We start from the raw sequence: 23,107 nt of genomic DNA on the forward strand, positions 1-23,107 counted from the left end.
TGAAGATTTGAAGTCTTACTGAAGCTGTGGCCTGAAAACTCTGTCTTGTTATTCAAAAATATTCATAATCTATTTTGAATTGCTTGTTATGTTTGGGAGCAACTTCAACTGTTATTCATATTTGCAGTGCTCATCCTAAGAAATATGGCATGCTAAATGTCATTCTATGCAAATACTAACGCTAGCTCTTTCAGACCCTTTTCGAATCCATTAATTATCTTTTAGCTTTCAGATAATTTAGCTTCTGAAAGACATTAAAGTTCCTTTTCTAAATGATTTAAAAACACTTCTAATGAAAAAGCAGACGTTGTACAGAATCTCAAGGAGCTGTTATACAGATAAGTACTGTCAGGGGTTCCCAAATCCAGGAGTGAGGCTGCTGCAGCTTCGTGGTCCCAGGTCCAAGCAGTAACGAGGCCGAGCATATATTCCTAGTAGGCACATGCACACAAACACAACTCATATATACATATATACGTGGCTGACAACACATCAGACACTCAGCACTCACTATTCTATGAATCTCTAAAACACTGGACCAGTTTGCCCAGAGAGGTGGTAGAAACCCCATCCCTGGAAACACTGAAGTTCAGGTTGGACGGGGCTCTGAGCAACCTGATCTGGTTGAAGATGTCCCTGATCAGTGTAGGGAGCTTGGACTAGATAACCTTTAAAGGGCCCTTCCAATCCAAACTATTTTGTGATTCTATGAAACAAACCCAACAGCACCAAATGTCTTATCCTCTTCCCCTCGCTGGCTGCTTAGGATTGAAGGTCCGTTAGTGAGAAATACCTATATTTGTATGTATGATGTAGATGCCTTCGGTAGCTGGGTTTAGGCTTCCCAGTTTATCCCGTAGCTGGCCACTGGATCCTGGTCTCCCCAGTTGCCCCACTCCCAAAGACACATAGACACAAACACATGGAAGCAGATGTCTCAGTCGACTTCCAGGTGCTGTGGTCTCTCCAGCAGCTGGAAATCAGAAGTCTGGCCCAGATGTAGCCAGAAAAGTGCACTGACCAGCAGTTTGTCCACACACAGCTGGCCCCTTTTATACTCTTACGTCTCCATTTTTCCATGCTTGTTCCTCCCTAAATCATCTCGGTCCTTCCTGTTACCCACCTTTGGTTCCTCCTTTAAACATCCCATTACATGTCTTGTGCAGGCCTCAAATGTTCTCCCCTTGCATCCCATAATGAGTCCTGTATCCTTGAGCAAGAAGCTAAAAATAGAGAAAAATGAAATGCATACAGGTGATTTTCTGTATATGTTCTTAATGTTTCAGGCAGTTGGGGAGGTCTTGAACTGATGATGATACTAGTTCTTGGTAAAGCCAGCTGACAGAGCCTGTGCTTATTCGCTACACCATTTTTAAAAGATTTATTTCTGTTACAGCCTTGGCTGGAGCTTTTCTACTATTCATTTCACCTTTTAATATTTTGTTTAAGCTCATGTTAGTTTAAATTTATGCAAGTGACTTACATCACCCAGATATGTTTATTATAAAGGGTAGTTGGCGTTTGATATATTGCCCGAATATGACAGTTTGAGACAATTTTACAAAAGAACAGTGATATAAGGTTTTAAAATAATATAAATGAATATATAAAGTGATTTTTTCCTTTTTCATACTGTGTTTATTTATATTATCTTTCTTGAAGATTTTATTGCTATCGTGACTTTATAGCAGGGAAGAATGAAATTGCTTTAGAATGTCAACTTCTGACAGTTGTCAAAAATTAAATTATACTCACAAATTGAAAGTTATAGAAATAATGTTTCTTCCAGAAATATTTGACTTGAGTCCTAAAATCAGATCCTAAAATTACTACTTGTTCTTTTAGAAGCAATATTTCTGTTAGTAAAGGTTTTATTTGAGAAAGGATTGCAGAAATACACCACAGTTTAAAAAAAAAATAAAAATCTATCAACGGATTGTAACTAGGGCATATTTTTCAGTAAATATTTTACTCCACCACCCATCACAGTGTAGTATTAGTATGGATAAAATTTCTGAATTCAGGTCAAATTTGGAAAACAGTTTCACTAGGATTTAAAAAAAATAAAAATAGGGGCTTACAAATTGGAAGAGAGACCATAGTCAGTTATCTTGCCCTGCTCCGTTGTCCAGCAGTAATTCCAAAACTGGTTAGGCTTAGTCCACAGTCGGTAATCTCCATCAGTATTCAGTGTACAGCCTTTCCAATTAAGTTTTGAGATAACCATGATCAATATTCTACAAGAAGATTTTCCAGGATGTATGAAATCTCTATTTAAATACTTTCTGTGAGTAATTCAATATAGAGATTTGAATTGAAGTCTCTGGCCCCTCAGAAGAGTGCTCTTACTGTGAAGCTATAGAGCACTATGGGATGAGCATCTCGGCCTCTCTTTTTGAAGCTGTTCTAATTTATGTGCTAGTGAAACATCATCTGGATCGCAGCTGAGAGTTTGAAATCACTCTTGATTCATTGGGCAGAAATTCTGAACTGAATTTCTTTTTGTTCAACCCAACATTCAAAAAAAAAAAAAAAAAAAAAAAAAAAAGAAGAGTTGATTCACCCTTTGAACTGGAAAATCAGTTATTTTAGTCTGTCAGATCTAAAGTATTTGGAAGGAGATTCCTTTCAGCTCGGCCTCAGATGACTCTGTGTTAGGTGTCCTCTAAAACTTCCAACACCAGTGGTAGAAGTTTTTAACAGAGCAAAGGTAATAAGAGTTTCACCAGCTGTCTAATGTAGTGATGGATAGGACAAACCGTGGGGGGATCTGGAGTGGTGCAGAGACTTTGTCTTGGATATTTAAATTGGCAAGTAGCCTGTTGAAGGGAGAAAGTCAAGGAGATGGGCTTGAGATTTGGTCATTACTTCATGCTTGAGTCACACTGCTTTGAATAAAGAGCTGGTGGGCAATATGGGATGTGTTACACAGGGAAAGACTGCACTGCCACCGTTATCCTGTCCTGCTGCCTCTACCTCTTCAGTCCTTCCCCCCTCACTGTGCTGAATGATGAATTTTCAGACTTTCAGAAACTGTAACTGAAAGATTTGAAGAGTGATTTTGTAATGATTACACAGAAAAAAATTACTAACAAACTTATAGAAAAAAATGTTGTTTTGCTGAGTAAATGTTTCAAATGAGGTGGTAAAATGTTTTTTCAATTTTTTAAAAAAAGCAAGGTTTTCTTTGTTCAGAATGCAATTGTAAATACTGCTGTAATTCACCTAAAAAGTGGCAGCCTTGGGTTCTGATCTATGTTACTGGGTTTAGTCACATTTAGCCAGTCACATTTAATGAGAAAGATATGAGCAGTCCTTGGAGCAATAAACTTTATCTGGGAGTCTTCTTTGCACCCTCCTTGGTCCTCCTCCTTGTCTAAAGTATGTTTCCTTCTGCGTTCTTTATTTTTGACTGCATTTTCCATGGCAGTCACTCAACTTGAAAAGCAGTTGTGAAGGAGCTTCATTCTTCCATACAGATTAGGCTTTAATTTTGGATGTGGTTTCAGAAAGCAGTAATCGATGAGAGAAGTAATAAAAAAGACAGCATGAAAATTTGAAATACACTTCCTAATATCTGAATTCTAAAAGGTGCTTAGTCAATATATAAAAGACTTTAATTTATTGTCTTTCCATTTACCATTTTGAACATGTCTTTGTCTGGAGTACATTTTTCACATATTACAAAGGCCAGTATTCTGAGTAATGCTTTACAGAGTGAGGGAATATAAAATGTTAGAATCAAATTACACATCCTGCTTTCCTCTGACAAGTGTCAATTTGTAGTATTCTGATTGCCAGCTATCTCGTTCTCTCTCATTTTTAGTCCCTTTATCAGGGACAAATACTTTTTAAACTTCAGATCTGCAAGTTATTATTCTATATGAAAAACTGGAAAAGGAGACTATTCTGTAGTGCCTGTGGAATTTAGAATTATTTTTATAACTACTAAAAATAAGCGTCTAGACTCTCCACTGATTTTGATTTGTGATATTTGCGAATCTCGTTCATCCATAATTGTTCCAAATTTTACTTTCGGAACTGTGTTTGGCATTTTTTTGTTTGCTTGTTTTAGTTGCAGATAAATAAGTTTATAACCTCTGTTTATATTATTATCTACAGTATTTGATGAAACATATGTTGTTTTACTTCACAAAAATGTATCATCAACCCTATCTTCCTGTCACCTGTGTCTTCTGGACCTTATGTTTTATAAATAATTCTTAATTTTATTATTTCAATCATGCTGTTATTTTATGGCTAACTTGCTAGATATGATTGTCCACAAACATGGGCCAGAATTAAACTACTGTTCCGTTAATATATTTTCTACTGTCTGGAGCAGTTCCCATTTTCTCCTCTTATTTGTCTTACATTGTGCTCCTTCCCTATTGCTTTTACATCTGAGAAAGCTTTCTGTGCAAAAAAGCCATTTTTCAGTTTGTTCTGAGTCTGTATAGCTAATAGAAAAAATTACTATTGAGCATAGGACTGTCCTTTATAGATACCTGGGCATGGCAGAAACTATATTGAATTTATAGTATACCATTGAAAGAAACAAGAAAGAGGTATAAATTCCTCATGAATACTGTATGCTGGGAAATTAAAAGAAATTTTCAAAGTCAGAGAAGCAAGGTTCTGGAATAACCTGGACATAGTAATAACAGAGGCAGAAGGTGGTGAGTCAGTTGTAGAATTAATCTGTTTATGATGAATACTCGAAGACTGTATACTGTGATTGCAGCTGGAAGCAAGTAGTTAGACAGGATGATCTAGGAATCCTTCCAGTCCTGTGTTCCTGCACACAACATAATGTGGTTGAATGTAAGGATCATGCATGGTACTTACAAAGCCATTTTGGCCCATTTTAAATTCTATCCAAAGGATCATAGAATAATTTGGGTTGGAAGGGACTTTTAAATGTCATCTAATCCAACCCCCCTGCTATGAGCAGGGACATCTTCAACTAGATCAGATTGCTCAGTGCCCCATCCAACCTGGCCTTGAATGTTTCCAGGGATGGGACATCTACTACTTCTCTGGGCAAACCGGTCCAGTGTTTCACCACCCATATTGTAAAAAATTTCCTCTTTATATCTAGTCTGAATACCCTCTTTTAGGTTAAAACCATTACCCTTTTCCTATTGCAACAGGCCCTTCTAAAAAGTTTATCCCCACCTTTCTTATAAGCCCCCTTTAAGTATTGAAGGGCCACAGTGAGGTGTCCCCAGTGTCTTCTCTTCTCCAGCTGAACCCCTCAACTCTCTCAGCCTGTCCTCACAGGGGGGTGTTCCAGCCCCCTGAGCATCTCCGTGGCCTCCTCTGGCTCTGCTTGAGCAGGTCCGTGTCCTTCTGATGTTGGTGCCCCCAGAGCTGGACACAGCACTGCAGGGGCGTGTCTCATGAAAGCAGAGCAGAGGGGGAGAATCCCCTCCCTCAACCTGTTGGCCACACTGCTCTTGATGCAGCCCAGCACACGGTTGGCTTTCTGGGCTACAAGCACACATTGCTGGGTCATGTCCAGCTTTTCATCCACCATTACCCCCAAGTTGTTCTCCTTGGGGCTGCTCTCAATCCCTTCATCCCCCATCCTGTATTGATACCAGAGATTGCCCAGACCCATGTGCAGGACCTTGCACTTGACCTTGTTGAACCTCATGAGGTTCACATGGGCCCACTTCTCGAACTTGTCCAGGTCCCTCTGGATGGCACATCCCGTCCCTCAGGAGTGTCAACTGCACCACACACCTTGGTGTCAGCTGCAAACTTGCTGAGGGTGCACTCGATCCCACTGTCATTGATGAAGACACTAAACAGTACTGGTCCCAGTATGGACCCCTGAGGGACACCTCTCATCACGGCTCTCCATCTGGACATTGAGCCATTGACCACTGCCCTCTGATACCTTGAGGTTGCATGGTAGGACAAACTTTTTATTTTCTTTGTTCATTTGTCCTTATTTCCACTTTCCTCAGTTCACTTTTATTTTTTTCTCTGTACTTTGGTTATGATTTTCCTGACTAATCCAATCACCATTTTGTGCCTTTGCCTCAGTGAAAACTAAAGATGTGCGATTTGGTTTTCTTTATTTGCAATTCAGTGTGAGGTGGAAATACTCAATTAGCTCTCAGTATTCTAATTTAAGTAGCAGAGATGCTCTAGCTAGGCTGGCATAGAAATCTGTATGGACTAATACACCTGCTGATAAGTGCATCAAATAGATGCAGCTGATGATTATACCTGATAGTTAAGCACAGTTTTTATAGCTCTTGTGTTTCTTAACAGGCTTCCACAGTGACACCTATATATACCGCTGTCACTAATGATTTTTTTCTGTCTGTTCTTGTTAAAAGTCTAACAATCATATATTGTTTATAAACCTTTTATTATGAAAACATACTGATCTGCCTTTCTATGTGTTGGTGGTGGTCCATAGATCAGCTCTGTCTTTGATCCCTGCACCTGAGTGTAATTTCACAGTATGAACTTCAGGTATCCCTTTATCTTTCTGCACAGAATCTCTTGCAGTTTTTAAACATTTATGCAAAATGTATAGTTATATAAGGGGCTATGTTATATTAACACCTGTATGGTATATGAATTCTGATTGAAACTGGAAATAAAGTGTGAGGGTATTAAAATGTTACCCCGTCAAGTTTAGATGAAAGATTGCTTATGGTCTTTGAAAAGAATTTTTTTAATGTAATTCCCAATTTTGGAAAGATAGGTTTAGTATTCATGTAGGTTGATGCTTTGGGCATGATTTCAGAAATCCCTGACAAGTTCTTTACAGTGTAAAAATAACTGCATTGGGTCTCAAATATAGGTTACCATAAATAATGTGTGCAGATTATGTGAACAGATAGTAGAAATGAAATAACTTAATTCTTTAAAAGTGCTATTGTACTTTCTGTCTCTTGCTCTATGTAAACCTGCAAGCACTCTCTTTTGTATTCTTTGTTGTCTTCATTCTCTTATCTTTTTTTTTTTTTATTGTAAGCCTATACCATAGAATTCCCCTGTGCTGCTGACTCCCCTTGATTTGCTTTTCTTCTTTCTTATGCTATTTCATAATGGAGTACCTTTTTTAATTTTTATATTTAAATTTTTTCTGTTATTCTGGCTTGGCCACAAACCCCTAAATTGACCAAGATTAACGTACCTGTTCTCTTAAACCTAGTCAGGGTGTTGCAAAAAGGCTTTTTTTACTCTTAGCTGTGCTTCTTCTGCAGATTTTTAATAATTATATTAAGAATATGCTGTATGCCTCTATCATTTTCATAATCTGCCCATTTCCTTTATCTCAGGTTCATCAGAAAGCTGGGTGATTGGCAGGCAGCATTACCTCTTGCTATATTAATCCCCAGGCTACAGTGTGCTTGGAAATGTGCTCTGTTCAGAGCCAGGTGGTCCCTGCTTCTCTTACTGCTTCTGTCAAGTCATTCACAGACAGGAATTTAGTATAAGAAAAAGCATAAATTCGCAGGGATACAAAACTGCCCCCTTAAAACAGCTAGTGTACCAATCAATCCACTGGATTGATCAATCTCATCATCAATCCTACCCACCTCCTCACAGCGCTTCCCAGAAGTTGACATTAGTAACTTGCTGCTCCTGTTCTCAGAGCTTGTTGGGAATTTTTGATAAATTTTGTTACGAAAACATGGCTTGCTGGAAGATATCAACCCTTTGAAACTGAAGTTTATCTCAAAAAATATCAATTTCAACTAAACTTTTCATTGGGCAATTTTTTCATGTGATAATAAAGAATGATGGAACTGATTCTAATTATGATTTTGAACTTAGTTCACAGTGCCTAGGGCGTAGATATAATCTACCCACTAACTTGCTTGGCTCTGCAGTATTTCTAAGCTCTTCAACCCCCAGAATGAAAGTTATATCCAGAATGATGGAATCTGTCAGCCTAGTTTTCTTAGAGCACTTCCTTTTCTATGTCTGTTAGAAAGTCGTGTGTGCTTTTCAAATGTTGTTCCTTTCTATACCTGATAAATTTCACTCAAGTTTATTAATCACAATTCTCTTTACAATTCATAAATTGTTATGCAGAAACTCATTAAATGATTAAATTCAAGACTTTAATTGCTAGGACTCACAGAAAAAGATTTTTCTTTGTCAGTTATGTTCATTTAGTCCTTTATTACAATAATTATTTTAATAATTTTACTATGCACAGTTCACCAAAAAGATGGCATTTTTTCCTAGTAATTGCCACTGTAGTTATTTGCAGGTTTTTTTATGTGATGACATATTCTACTCATTTTGAATGTGCTTCTTGTCTCAGTTCTGCAGCTATCTGGTAAAGAAAGGAAACACTGATTTTTAATTAGAAATCTCAAATTTTTAGAATAAACATAGAAGTTGTGGAAAAACTATTAGCTGAACAAAGAAACAACAGGCTTCCTGCAGTTCTGAATCACACATCCCAGTATATTGCTGCATGGCAGAAATATGTTCTGCTTTGTACTGAAAGACAGTCCTGCCACTTCCAGTGTGTGAACGACCCAGACAAGCACACCCAGGTTTCCTTGAAAAGGATATTATTGGGTTCAGTCCCAACAGCAGTGTGAGAGCAGACGAGCTTGTGTACAGCCTTGGACAATCAGGTTTGTCAGGCCACTGGAACAAAGCAAGGCGAGAGTCAATTTGGCAATACAGATGCTACTTTGAGAGAAAAAGAAACATTTTCCTTGTCTTCTGTAGAACATTGAAGTTCAGCTGCATGACTTTTCCCAGGGTACAAATAAGGCCACGTTATAATTCAGCTGAGTTTAAATTTTTAGATTTCTTTCTGTATTTATTGATATCTTAAAAGGCCCAGTGTGCTTTCATGTTCTCTAGCACCAACCACAATGTTGAACATCTAAAATGTTCGTGTGGATGTTCATGAACTCCCCAGTTCAGTGAAGGCTAATTGGTTGTTTAGTTTATCCCTGAAGGATGTTAAACTGCAGAGTAGCTGAGAGCTGCAGACAAAGAGGGATTAGAAATGGTAATGTATTCTCACATCCAAAACAATTTACTTTTGAATTGAAATTTAATTAATGGTTTATTGTACTTAAGTGTATCAGTGATGTTTCAAATGCACTATTACTCTGACTATTAATTAGAAAAGTTCTTTCTAAAATGTAACGTTTGTGAAATAATTGTTTTAGATTGTCATAGATAGGTGGCTAAATATCTTAAAGTTCTCTATTCTTGGTATTTTACTGTCCCTTAGGAATGAAGTAGCTCAGTTAATTAAAATTACATATTTTAATGGTTTATGAAGTGAATGAGATGGTGTGCTCTTGAATCTAAATGCGAATATTGAATCTAAAATGCATACTAGCTTTAAGGATATCCATTGTGCTTTAAAATACATAGTGATTCATCTTCCATCACTCTGTCTAAATGACAAACGTGAAGTGAGTCAAATTTAAGTGAACTAGATTGTCTGTATAATCAATTCCAGAGAGATGTAGCTCTGGTAGCTGAAATGTAATGGGAAAAGATCAGGCTAGATCATATATGGCCTTTTCTGGCCTTGAAATCTATTAATATGATGAGAACAGTGGTCTTTCTTCCACAGACAGAGAACAAAATCCCAACAGCAAGTGAAAGGACAAATGAGTTTAGGGGACATAGTAGTAAAGATTTAGAAGAAAAGTATTAGGGAAGGGAAGATGAAAATTTAATAGCCATTTGTGTGAAGCTTCGGGAATTCTGAATATAATTTTAAATACATATTTATATTTAGTAGGTATGCAGCATTTTTCGGTATGAAAATACTTTACAAATTACTTTCCAGATTTTAACAAATGCTTATACAATGTCAAATAGAGATTACTACTGAAATGAACTATTTTCAGTTTCGTGTTTGCATCCTGAAGGGTTTGGATTTGTTTGTTTTAATGACAAGACAGCATCCATGAGGAAAGGATTAAAAAAATCTGCTTACATTATTTAAATATACCCTATGAACAATTATGGGTTATTCAAATCTATCATATTATCACAGTATCATCAACACTGTTCTATATGGAATCTGCAACTCTCTACATTATTATAATTTAGAACAGCTTCATAGCAGTACTCTTGCTCTAATTACAAGGAAAGCGCTCTAAAATAATTAGGTCATGGATCAGTTGTCACATCTTTTTAGTCTTGGACATGTAGAACAAAATACAAAATCTAAAAGAGTTGGATTTATTAGGCCATAGCTTTATTAATTTCTTCCATTTGAGAACTGCTCAGGAACGGTACATACAATCAAGCTGTCATTGTTTCCTTAATTATTTCCAGGTGTTTGGAGTATTGTCAGCATCCCTGACTGATCATAGCTGTTCTCTGGATTGCTGCTTTGTGCCCACCATCTTCTGTCTCTTAATAAACACTTCAAGGCTTTGGAAAAATGGCATTTCCTCAGTGCATTAATCATTAAAAGCGTTAGTCCACTCCTTTCTTCATAGGTAAATGCTTACCTTTAAGTCTGCTTACGATTCCAGATGTTCCAGTAGCCCAACACGGCATGTTTATGCACCCCTGCCAAAAAATGAGCCAGTAATCAACATTAGAACCTCTCAGCCATCCCTTTACTCTTTTTTTCCTGTATGCCATCCCTAGCAAATTCCACTAGGCTAAAATAGGAATTGGTTTTTCAAAAACATGGATCAGAAGATATCTTCTTTACGCATGATAAGCCAAATCAATTATTTTCATAGCAAATGGTGTATAAAAATTGACAACTTTTTGTGTGTGTGTATAAAGTGTATCTATCTTCGCAGGGCTTTTTTTGTAAACTGCTTGGAATCAAATTCATACTTTATTATTTAAATGCATTTTACAATTAGTTTTCAATGTGTTTTCAGCCCATCATGTTGTTTGTCTGATGTAAGGGAAGACGGTTCAATTTGTGGAGCAAGTAGAAAATGGGTAGTTTTTTGTCTGTTTTTTTGCCAGCTTGTTGAAAACGAGTTTACCATAGTGGGAAATGTCTGCCATAGTCGGCATAGTGAAGGCAGCAGGAGTGTGTATGTGTTTGTTGGGCAAAGGAAACACAATTATTACCACTCCAACTTAGTCATGTATCATAACTTTTAAACAGGATTCCTGTTCTGTATCCATAAAACAAAGGGACTGTGCCTTTGTTTTTCAAGATACTGCAGATAACATATTAAGCCATGATCAAAATATTTGGGTTTTTTTGTCGCTACTGCTAAACGTTATGTGATTGCACCTGAAGAAAAGAATTGATAAGATCCAGGGAGTGCATCATCTTGACTTCCAGTGTTAAGAAATTGTACAGTTCAGGCTTTGTTCCAGCACCATCATGGTACCAGCCGTTGTGCATGCTTCTGAAGTTGTTTGGTATCTGGAGGAAGGAGAGATTTCCCTGAATCACAGAGGCTGGGAGGGACCTTTAGAGATAGTCTAGTTCATTGCGCCTGCTTAAAGCAGGGTCAGCTAGAGCAGGTTGCCCAGAACTGTGTCCAGTCAGGTTTTGGATATCTCCACTTCCACGGGGAAGCATATTCTGGTTTTCGATCACTCTCAAAACAAAAATAAATAATAAACCCAAAGGAAAATCCATTTTAATCTATCACCATTGTGTCTTATCCTTTTATTAGTTACCATTGAGAAAAGCCTTGTTCTTCATTCCCTCCTATCAGGTGTTTGTATGCACGGATGAGATCTCCCTGAGCCATCCAGCTCTCTCAGCCTGTCCTCATATGAGAGATACTTCAATCCCTTAGTTATCTAGTGGCCCTTTGGTTTTTACTCCAGTATGCCCATGTCTGTCTTCTATTGGAGAACCCAGCGCTGGACACAGCACTTCAGGCATGTTCTCCCCTGTGCCAAATAGAGAAGGGTCACCTCCCTGTGACCTCGCTGGCAGCACTGTTCCTAATGCAGTCCAGGATGCTGTTGACCTTTGCCGCAAGGGTGCACTGCTGGTTCATGTTCATGTTGTTATCCACCAGGATCCTTGGGTCCTCCTCTGCAAAGCTGTCTTCCAGGTTGTTGGCCCCTCAGCATGTACTGGGGTTTCTCCTGCCCAGTCACAGCACTTTGCCTTTCACTTTATTGAGCTTTATTAATTTTCTGTTTGCCCATTTCTCTGGGGTGTTGAGGTCCCTCTGAATGGCAGCACAACCATCTTGGGGTATCAACTACACCTCCAAGTTTTGTGTCATTAACAAACATGCTCTCTGTCCCATCATCTAGGTCACTAATGAAGAGGTTAAAAGGTCTTGGCTCCAGTATCATTAACCCATGGGATACTCCACTAGTGACTTGCCTCCAGCTGGACTTCCTGCCACTGTTCACGACTCAGACCAGCAGCTTGTCCAATTTTCAATGCCCCTCACTATCCACTTAAGAAACTCACATTTCATCAGTTTATCTATGAAGATGTTATGGGAAATAGTGTGAAGAGTCTTACTAGAGACAAGATAAGCAACATGATGTGTCACTTAAGGACAAAATTGTGTCACTTAGGGACATAGTTTAGCGGTGGACTTGGCAGTGTTAGGTTTACGGTTGGACTTCATAATCTTAAAGGTCTTTTCCAACATAAATTATTCTATTCTATAACTGCTCTCCTTGTGTTCAAGGGTCAGGTTGGACAGGGCTTTGAGAAACCTGATCTAGTGAAAGATGTCCCTGCTGATGGCAGAGGAGTTGGACTAGGTGATCTTTAAAGGTTCAGTGCAACCCAAACAATTCTATGATTCTCCTTGTCATCTCCTCGTAGGAGGATATCAGATTGATTGGACATGGTTTCCTGTTCATAAATTAATACTGAATATTCCCAATCACCTTCCTTTCCTTCATAAATTTGGAAATGGCTTCCAGGAGTATTTGCTCCATCTCTTTTAAGAGGGATCAAGGTGAGGCTGGCTGGCCTGTAGCTCTCTGGATCCACTTTCTTTCCCTTCTCAATGAAAGGAGTGACATTTGCTGTCTTCCAGTCTTAAGGAAGGTGCCCCAATCAATCACCATGACCTTTCAAAGATAATTGAGAATGAACTGGGGCAACTTCCTTGGTATCTGTGAGTGTGCTCCATCAGGTCTTACAGACTTAGGCATGTCCAGTCTACTTAAATGTTCCCTAACCAAGGGTAAGCCTGCCTGCCACCTTTCCCACTGTGCTCAAGGGCCTGGGATTCCCAAAGACGAGTCTTACCTGTAAAGGCTGGTTATTTAGCCTGGTTATTATTTTTGTAAATGTTAGTAATCTGTTACTCCACTTAATATGGCCACACTGGTATTTTTAAACAGGTTTTTGTCAGAATATTTGTTTGTAAATTAAATCCTATGACAGGCCACATTTACAGAAATAGCATGGTTGCTTTTTTGTCAGTTACATTTGCAGGTTGTTTATGTTTTGAAAAAAGTCATGTCATCATCCTTTAATTTCTCTTTGATATACATGTATAGATATGTACATATATTTTTGTGTGTGTATTTGTCTAAGAAGATCACGGAATACTTAACATTTCTGTTGTTTATTAACACTTTCCCTAGCTACTGGTATAATAAAAATATTTTCAGTTAAAAAAAGAAACAATCAGCCTAATAGTTTCCAGAAATATATTCAGAAAATTTAAAATTTCTGAATGAATGTGTGTGGATCTATAGAGCTTTTAAATATGTATATATATATGTATATAAAATTATAGGAAAAAATGTATAGAGTTATTGACTTCATCTGGTTTTCTGCTTTTTTTCCCTCCTCAGGTTGATTTTCACTTTTGTTATGTAGTAATCACTTAACACCTTTTCAGTTGTTTGGGGCCTTATTCCATTTTAAGACTTTAATGATGAGAAGTAGAAATTTGAATAAGATTCAGCATGAGACATGCAGTGGATTGTACATTCCTTTTGCCCTTTTGGTTTTTGGAATGTTTTTGGGTTAGACTGAATCATGCAGAATTTTGGTGACTTTTGCAAATCATCTGTTGATAGTTTTTTGCAGAAGTTATGCTTGTAGTACTTGAATTACCTTAAACAGATAATCAGGTGACTTTTATGTGTATGTGATTTTGGTTAAACACATGTAAAGACATCTCTAACTGTTCCTATATGAGTGCCTGAATTTAATATCCAAAATGAAATCTTATTTTAAAAAGCTAAGGGAAAAGGGGCTTTTTTTTGAGAGTCAGGTCTAAAAGACTCAATTTCTAGGTGCTGTAACTTTGTTAGGAGAAAGTGACTGAGTATGGGTAAATCTAATCTTGCATTACCCCTCAAGGAAAGATAGATAGAGTAGGTCCCCCAATTAATTCCTGTCAAACCAAGCTAAGTGGTTTGATAGTGATGTTGGGAGACAGTAACTGTAAGTTTGAACCTTCTCAAGCTGATGAGATCCCAGAACCTAAATAACTTTGGACACATCATCTAGTCATTACTCAAGTGCAGAAAAGTGGCTTGTTGTAATGGCTGTTGTCAGATTCACGCAACCAGAGAATGGTTGAAGTTGGAAGGGACCTCTGGAAGGTCATTTGGCCCAACACCCCTGCTCAGGCAGGGCCACCCAGAACCAATTGCCCAGGACCATGTCCAGGTGGCTTTTGAATGTCTCCAATGATGGAGACTTGCAACCACCCTGGGCAACCTGTGCCAGTGCTTGGTCACCCTCACAGTCAAAGTGTTGCCTGATGTTCAGAGGGACCCTCCTGTGTCTCAGTTTGTGCCCGTTGTCCCTTGTCCTGTCACTGGGCACCAGTGAAAAGAGGCTCTGACCTCTTTGCACCCACCCTTCAGGTATTTACTCGTAGTACTATACCAGTATTCATTAGAATTCAGGAATGAAGCTGAATTTCACTGTTAGGTTTTCTGTTGTTGGTGGGGTTTTTTTGGGGTGGGTTTTCATTTGGGTTTTTGCCTTTTTTTTTTTCTATTTTTTTTTTTTATGATAAGCATTTCTTATGTGGCTAGTAGGGACTTTCTCCACTGAATGTTCCAGGTTTTTTAAATCACTTTCTAACCCAACTAAGATTCTTCATTTACAAAATGTAAATTAAATGCACACTTTTTTCTTAAAGCAATTTAGTGCGTGGGTGTTAGCAAGAAAGTGGCGGACACTGTGTCTGACAAAAAAGGTATATGAATCCTTCAAGGTATCAGGTGAAGTATTTCTCGTAGCTACAAATGATATGTCCTAGAAAACTGCAGTTTTTATCACATATATTCCAGAAACATAATTGTTTCATAGGGCTGCTGTAATGATTATAGGAATGGATATTCTATGCAATAAGGGGAGACTGAAGTACTGCCTTTAATCTGTCATGGCTCATTGCAAAAATGCATGAAGCGAAAAAGGGACAATAGGGAGCATAGTGGAAGAAGAATACTTACTTAAATTGAAGGACAAATGGGGCATGAGAAGAAATGGATATAAATTATCTACAAATACAGTCAGTATGGCATTAAAGTGTCTCTAATGAAAAAAACCTGTCAGATTCTGGAGTTCATTTTAGAATGAGTTTCCTACTTCCAGTAGGATTAATTGGGGTTAAATGTCTGAGCTGTTTCTAAGATGGAAGCTTGATAAGTTTATGAGTGTAGTTATTATCATATTAAGATAATTATTAATTATATTATGACATGACTGTCTGCCATGGCAAGGAAGCAGACCTGATGACTCAAGATGTCTGTGTTTCTTGCGTTGACCTAATTTTCCCTGAAAGTAATTTAATATAGATTACAGAATAACTTGAAATGAATTTGGAAAGAAATGGATAACTGAAAGTAGGGTTGGCTTTTTCCAGATAAAAACATTTCTCTGAAAAATAATTTGACTAGCTGTAGCTCCGACATTACCTTTGGCCTAAGAGTGGTTTGATACCATTGCTGTACAAGGATAAAAACATGTTAATTGGCACCGAGATAGACAATTCTTCCTCCCCCATAACAGCTAGTTTTCTAGGTTATTAGATTTTAAATCATGAACTACTAGTTTTTTGTAAGTTTTAAACAAGCTGCAAGGAATTTTTATATTAATACTTTTTTGATTTTCTTATTTGTTTATATCTATTTAATATTTTCTACTTAATTATTTTGGAGAAGATTTATTTCACCTAACTTTAGCTTTCTAAGATCAAATAATTAATCCAAGGATTTTAAACTGTTTTTTTGACCCTCCATGTATTTTCCCTCTGTCCACCAGTGTTGATTTTCAAATATATTTGCTAGCTATATCTCCTTGGATAGTCAAGCCTAAGAAGATTATTTTCCTGCCTGCTTTCCTGGAGCCACTGGCCAATTATCAAATATTATTTCCTTCTTTCATAGTTCAATATTAATATTTATCTGAAGCTACAGACTGATAATTTGGCAGAAAATGGTAAAATCTCTTCAGTACCAAAATGGAAGTTAAACAATTTGGATGCATCTGATTCCAAAATCCAAACCTTGATTTGGCTGCCATTTAATCTTCGATAGATCTAAAGTTCAAGTATTTTCAGATACAAAAGTTTTGTTGCTGGATGCTCGGAGTCACTTTCATCTCAGCTGAATCCAACTTAGAGCTTAAATAATGGAAGGCCTTACTGGGATTTTTATACAGTTGCATGTATCCCCCTGAGTTCAATCAGCTAGATATGCCTTAAGAGTGCATATTGGATCAAACTTACTGCAAAAAGCTTGGATAGTTGCTTTCCTGTAATAAATAACAGAAGGGAGGATGATGCCTTCCCAATTGTTACACTGATTAGATGAATCCAGTTGACCACATTTTGGATCAAATTTCCAAGTTAGGAAATCCAAATCTAACCCTTGCCCACATGCTAGAGTCTAAGCTGTTCTGTGGTTGCTCTCAGCCTCTCCTTTTACGTGGAATATTTTGAGTCACTGACTCAGAAATAATAAAAAAAGAAAGATTTGTGGTGATTTCATTCCCAATTTTTAGCACACTCTCAGCCAAGAGTTGTTGATGAATTTTCCCAATAACTGTTTGATTTATAGTATGTGTCAGAAAATCTTTGTGGCCTCAGAGTCCCTTGTTCCTAGTTTTAGTGATTTTTGGCACAGGGGTAAAATGCATGGGAATGTAGGTACAGCAAACTGTGGTCCTCCTCCGCAGAAACCTTGTTGTTTCTCTGCAGAGACCAGGTACCTAGAACTTTGACTCTGCAATGCTGAGCAATATAACATTTAAGCATGTTTAGAAATTTGTTTTGTTTTCTCTTTATCTGACAATGATAACATATTCATTGTCTTTTAAGAAATCTTTTGAGAATTTTGGCAACCTTATGGAAATCTAAGAAAAGTATGCAGCCTTAGAAATGAGCCATTTGAATTTTTGTACTGAAATTGTATATGATCAGCTTATCAACCCAGATACACTGCACACAAATTATAATAAGAACACACAGTCCTAATGGTAATATAAGAAGGAAAAGAGTTCTGATGGGAATTATTCACTGTGTCTGTCTTAAGTCTCTCCCCCACTATTTGCATTGTCTTATGGGAAGTTATGCCATCTGGGTTTTTTTTCAATGTTGTTATAATGGTCTTAAAAGCAATGTAAATATGCTTTGATTTCACATTAGAAGTACTTTCTGTCTGAGTTTCTACACTGGAGACAACCAGGATTTAAAAAAAATTTTTAATAATAGCAAAGTTTGGGTGAATATAAAATCTCATTTGAAATGGTGTTTGCTCCTCTTTCAGCCTGATTTCCTAGGAAAATGAGGCTTTCATAATTGTTGATCTGTTGGTAACTCCTAATATATTTAAATTGCTTTCCATTTTCAACATAGGCAAAAAAATGTAGACATAAAAAGTTTAAAAAATCATCAACTGGAGAGCGAGGCAGGTACAACTCAACATTGTCTTTGTCACCGGCTGTTTGGGCAGCACACACGTAGTCCTGCCAAGGCAGAGCATGTGCTGTTTCTCTCTGAAAGTGTTATGGAGAAAACACGATGGAGTGGGTTTTCAGGCAGTATAGTAGCAAGATAGGTGAAAATTAACACAAAGCTGTTAATTCAGCTGCACAGGGATAAACTATTATTATAGGAATTAACAAAATTGTGGTTTGAAAAGGTTATAACAACCAATCTTCAATATAGAAATGGTGAAAGTTCAGCATTAGAGAATGCTGAATTTTAAAAAAAGCAACTTGCATACAGAGCTTTCTTTCAGCAAAGGGTAACAGTATAAAGAAAATGAAGCCAGCAGCTCGTCTTAAAAATCAGTTTTTGCTACAACATAATCCCAGGTAATGCATTGATGGGATTGTATTCCATCGCTGGGCTGACTCACTTGAAATACTTTTAACAAGTCTGCACAGCAGAACATGATGTATTTTGGGGATACCCAAGCTGGTCTGAAGTTAGTAAAGCTGCATAATGGCAGGGCAGCCCTACACAGCTACACTAGCTTGGATCTTGAGTCACCAGTGTGGCACAGTGTAACCTAATTAGAACTGGCTCTAAGCAAGACTTATCAGCCAGTACATGACAGTGTGCAGATAAACCTAAGTTGCTTCTGACCACAGAGACAGCAAGTGCCTGGGATTTGGGTTTAGAGGTTTCTGTGCTGGGTTGTTTTCCATAGCCATTTGAGGTCCTTTACAATACATGTTTTCCTCATAGGTTGCATTAATAGTAAGATCTCTGAATTTCTATTTTCTCATGCAAGTTTTTTTCTCCCATTTCTTTAATTATGAAGGAAGATGATGCATTTTCTCTTCGTTATTTTTCAGCTGACACTGTTAAGTGGTAAGGTGGTGTAATCACCCATTTCCTACAAGGATGAAAGTAGATACTCACTTGATGGATGTTTTCCCTGTGGTCTAGAATAACATTCTTTTAGTTCATAATAATTTTTAAGATTGCAGGTTACTCAAAAAAATTCTTATAACCTTTTTGATTTAGTGAATTTTTCTGGGGGCCTCAGCATTTATTATATAAAGCTTATTTTATGTATTCTAGTCAATTCATCTTTGATGTTCACATCACAGAATCACAGAATCAGCTAGGTTGGAAAGGACCTTGAAGATCATCTAGTCCAACCATTAACCCAACACTGCCAGTTCCCATCTACACCATATCTCTCAGTGCTATGTTGACCCTACTCTTAAACACCTCCAGGGATGGGGACTCCACCACCTCCCTGGGCAATCCATTCCACTGCCTAATACAACTAGGAATTAGCTGGATTTCAGTCCTGATGTTACAATAATGCTTGCTGTATAGTTATTAGTGTAAATATTTAGACTTTAGTTTTAATGATAGGTCCAGGTTCCTTTTCCTATATCTAGAACTATATTCTTTTGCAAGTAACTTATGAACTAGAAACGCATCATTCTGTTTTCCAGATGATTAGTGAAAAACTTATTTTCTAGGTGTCTGAAATTGTTTTGGAAAATTATGAGCTAATATATGTTCTACATTTCTGTACGGTCTATGTGCTATATTGTTGCAGAAATCCCTTCCCTTTCTTCTGTGAGTCATATATGAAAGGAAAAGATACATGCCATTCATTTTCAATTACCACTGCATTAAACTATTAGTTTATTTGACTTCCTGTGGCATGCTGTTTATTTTTCATTCACAAAGTCTTTCTTACATAGCAGAATTTACCTGATCTCCTTGTGATATTAACCACATTTCTGTGTAATTTCATATAATGTTTACCTTTTTGGTTGAGATTTGTGTTCTGTGTTGTCTTAAATTAGATTATCAAAACTTTGAAAGATGGTTATGACTTTTAAAAATCTTATATGTCCAGTTATGTAACTTATTCTTTGCTGTAAATAAGGGGGGAAAAAGTTCCCACTTTCTGATTCGAGGGTCTTTGCCACTGGTATCTTGCCTACTTCTCTGAATGCTTGCGCAGTCCCTTTCCAATCAGATATTTCCTTCAGTTTCTCCCTGTCCTCTTTTTGCTACCGTATTCCAACCTAGTTCTAGTCTTACTCCTTTAAAAGCAATATTTCCTTTAGTAGCTGAAAGATATTAGATCTCAGCTTTACAGAAAGAACTCAAGCCCTTTCAGTGCTGGGAGCATTAAGTAGTGTTTATTCTTTCTTAATACTTCCATCTGCTAAAAAAGTAATAGTAAAGTTCATCCTTAAAAATCTTGATTTAGTTACCAAGAACCACATTGAATAAGATGCTTAATTAAACAGGAATAATGTGTCCAGGCATCAGCATGTTTCATTTGTTATACAAGAGAGTGTTTTGCTTCATCCACAGAGAGGCAGCAATAGGGATATCTGGGCAGTTTGGGATGGTGAATAGTTAGAGTGAGTGGAGGAGACTGGGCAGTAAAATCGTAGCAGTGATGGTCACAAAGGGAATCATGAGATTCAGTAAGGCTGAGCACTGGGTCCTGCACTTGGGTCACAACAACCCCACGCAACGCTACAGGCTTGGGGAAGAGTGGCCTGAAAACTCCCCGGTGGAGAAGGACCTGGGGGTGTTGGTTGACAGCCAGAGTCTGTCAATTAGCCAGCAGTGTGCCCAGGTGGCCAAGAAGGCCAATAACATCCTGGCTTGTGTCAGCAATAGCATGGCCAGCAGGACTAGGGAAGGGATCGTCCCCTTGTACTCAGCACTGGTGAGGCCGCACCTCAAATACTGGGTTCAATTTTGGACCCCTCACTACAAGAAAGACCTTGAGGTGCTGGAGGGTGTCCAAAGAAGGGCAACGAAGCTGGTGAAGGGTCTGGAGCACAGGTCTGATGGGGAGCGGCTGAGGGAACTGAGGGGGGGGGTGGTTTAGTCTGGAGAAGAGGAGGCTGAGGGGAGACCTCATCACCCTCTACAACTCCCTGAAAGGAGGTTGTAGCAGGATGGGTGTCTGTCTCTTTTCCCTAAGTAACAAGTGACAGGACAAGAGGAAATGGCCTCAAGTTGTGTCAGGGGAGGTTTAGACTGGATATTAGGAAAAATTTCTTCCCTGAAAAGGTTGTTAAGCACTGGAACAGGCTGCCCAGGGAAGGGGTTGAGTCACCATCCTTGGGAGTATTTAAAAGATATGTAGATGTGGCACTTAGGGACATGGTTTAGTGGTGGACTTGGAAGTACTAGGTTATTGGTTGGATGTGATGATTTAGGTCTTTTCCAATCTAAATGATTCTGTGATTGGGGGGAAAAAACCCAATCTTTAATAGGAGTGATAGCTCATCCAGGTGGAGGAGAGCAGAGTAAGTATCTGAGCAAGAAGGCAAAGACTGGGGAGCAGGAGTGAAGGAGAAGGATGTAGTTTGAAGGCAGAATTGTAGAGAGATGCAACTAGGATGGTACTGTTGGGGTGCTCTGTCCCATCCTCCCTACCAGCACAGGTGAGTTCTATATTTCTAGAATACATGCTGCTGTTTTTCTTGTGTTGTGCTGGTTGGACTCAGCAGTCTGTCTTGGTGTTTTGGTTCCCTTTTTAGTTGTTACAGCTGACTGCTCTAGAAGAACAACAGTTTGGGAATAAAGTCAGAGAGTATTGAGGCAGTTGCAACACGTTTTTAAAAAAAATTCTGAACAATTCAGTATTTGGTAACTAAGCCATTAGTTTTTTCCTAACAGCAGTTACTTTATTTAGTGAGTTGTTTATACTTTCTGGAAAAAAAGTACAAGTGTAAAACTTACCTTTAATTACCTTTTTTTTTTTTTTTTTTCCAATTTTAGGAGAAACAATGAGAATCGCCTCTTCGGAGTTTGCTGATGACCCATGCTCCTCGGTGAAGCGGGGCACCATGGTGCGGGCTGCTCGTGCCTTGCTTTCTGCTGTCACTCGCTTACTCATCCTGGCTGATATGGCTGATGTCATGAGGCTTCTATCACATCTGAAAATTGTATGCATTTTTATTATTCTGTATTCTTTTTACATGTTTTCTGTGTAGAAAAATAGGGAACAGATCAGTAATGGATGTCACTGTTCACATTTCTTACTCTATTTCACTGTTTTTTCTTAAAGTGCTGAACGAGAAGCAGGAGATAACACATTTCTACATTAGTCTTACTCATTTTCTAATTTTCAGAAATTAATTTTTGAAGACTAAAAGTAATAATTATCAGATACCTTCAATGCCTGGACTATTACTGTTGTTAAGCAGCTCTCTGAACTGAATAGATGCATTTACTTAACTCACCTTGCCTGTTACCTGGGTGGTTTAAACGGTTGGACTAGATGATCTTCAAGGCCCTTTCCAACCTAGATGATTCTGTGATTCTGTGGTTTATTAACTCAGTACTTGTACAGTATTGCTATCTTGTGGCAGAGTTTAGGTACTACAGTTGTTCTACTTTTTTTTTTTTAGCTCTGCACAATTTCTGGATGTACCAAAAGATTGAATCTTTAATTTGGAGTGAAACAATAGTACAAGTGTCTAATCAGCCATCAGAGAGGAAAAATAGTATAAAGATGAATTAAAGATTGCCAGATATTTTGGTGTAGATTTGTACTCACTTTGACTGCCACCGTTAATGTTTTTTGTACAGGAGTAGTAAAAGACTGTAGTTGAAACTGGGAAATATAATTTTTTTTTTTTTTTGCTAATGATTGGACTATTTCACTTTTATTGCATAAACAAGTAAACAAAAAACTCCGAAACAAAACTAAATTTTGCAGAAACTCATATACAGAATATTTTAAGCCTTCAGAGTGTATGTGTGAGTTTAGCAGACGAGATGAAGAGTTACTTGTTTTTAATAACTGTCCAAAAAGGATTTTTTTTTTTAATTATTTGTCTTTTTAACACTGTAACTGTACAACAATATTACATTCTGGAAAAAACAATGAGAACCCTGCAACTTGCAAACTGTGCAGATAAACTAAATAGTTGGAAAACAGTTTTCATAATGAAAAAGGCAGATTTTTCCGCACAGATTCTAGTGAGCTCTGCTCTAACGAACAGAATGCTGCTCTCGTAATTGTCAGCATGTGGCTCTGATTATGTGCAGTGTAAGCATTGTCTCTCTCGAATATGCTTTTAATTTTTCCCCACTATAATGCTCCATGCAACTGTAATTCAAAGAATCCTTTACTAGTGAGACTTAACACTTTAATATTATAAACAACAGGTTTTTCTAAACATTATGATTAAAATTCAGATTCAAGGTCTTTCGTAGGTGATGATAATTATTGTTCTCACATCTGA

The 23,107-nt window shown here is 37.8% G+C and overlaps 1 protein-coding gene across 3 annotated transcripts in view; it reads left to right on the top strand.

The window, feature by feature from the left end:
* The window catches only part of CTNNA2 (catenin alpha 2), a 522,682-nt gene that overhangs the window by 110,470 nt on the left and 389,105 nt on the right, over nt 1–23,107 (top strand). For all 3 annotated transcript variants that reach the window (XM_074821833.1, XM_074821829.1, XM_074821830.1), the window contains exon 4: nt 21,636–21,802. In XM_074821833.1, coding sequence (XP_074677934.1) covers nt 21,636–21,802 — 167 coding nt within the window. The remainder of the gene's footprint in view (nt 1–21,635; nt 21,803–23,107) is intronic.

The sequence above is a fragment of the Strix aluco genome, chromosome 4 (genome assembly GCF_031877795.1).
Source record: "Strix aluco isolate bStrAlu1 chromosome 4, bStrAlu1.hap1, whole genome shotgun sequence".
Lineage (NCBI taxonomy): Eukaryota > Metazoa > Chordata > Aves > Strigiformes > Strigidae > Strix > Strix aluco.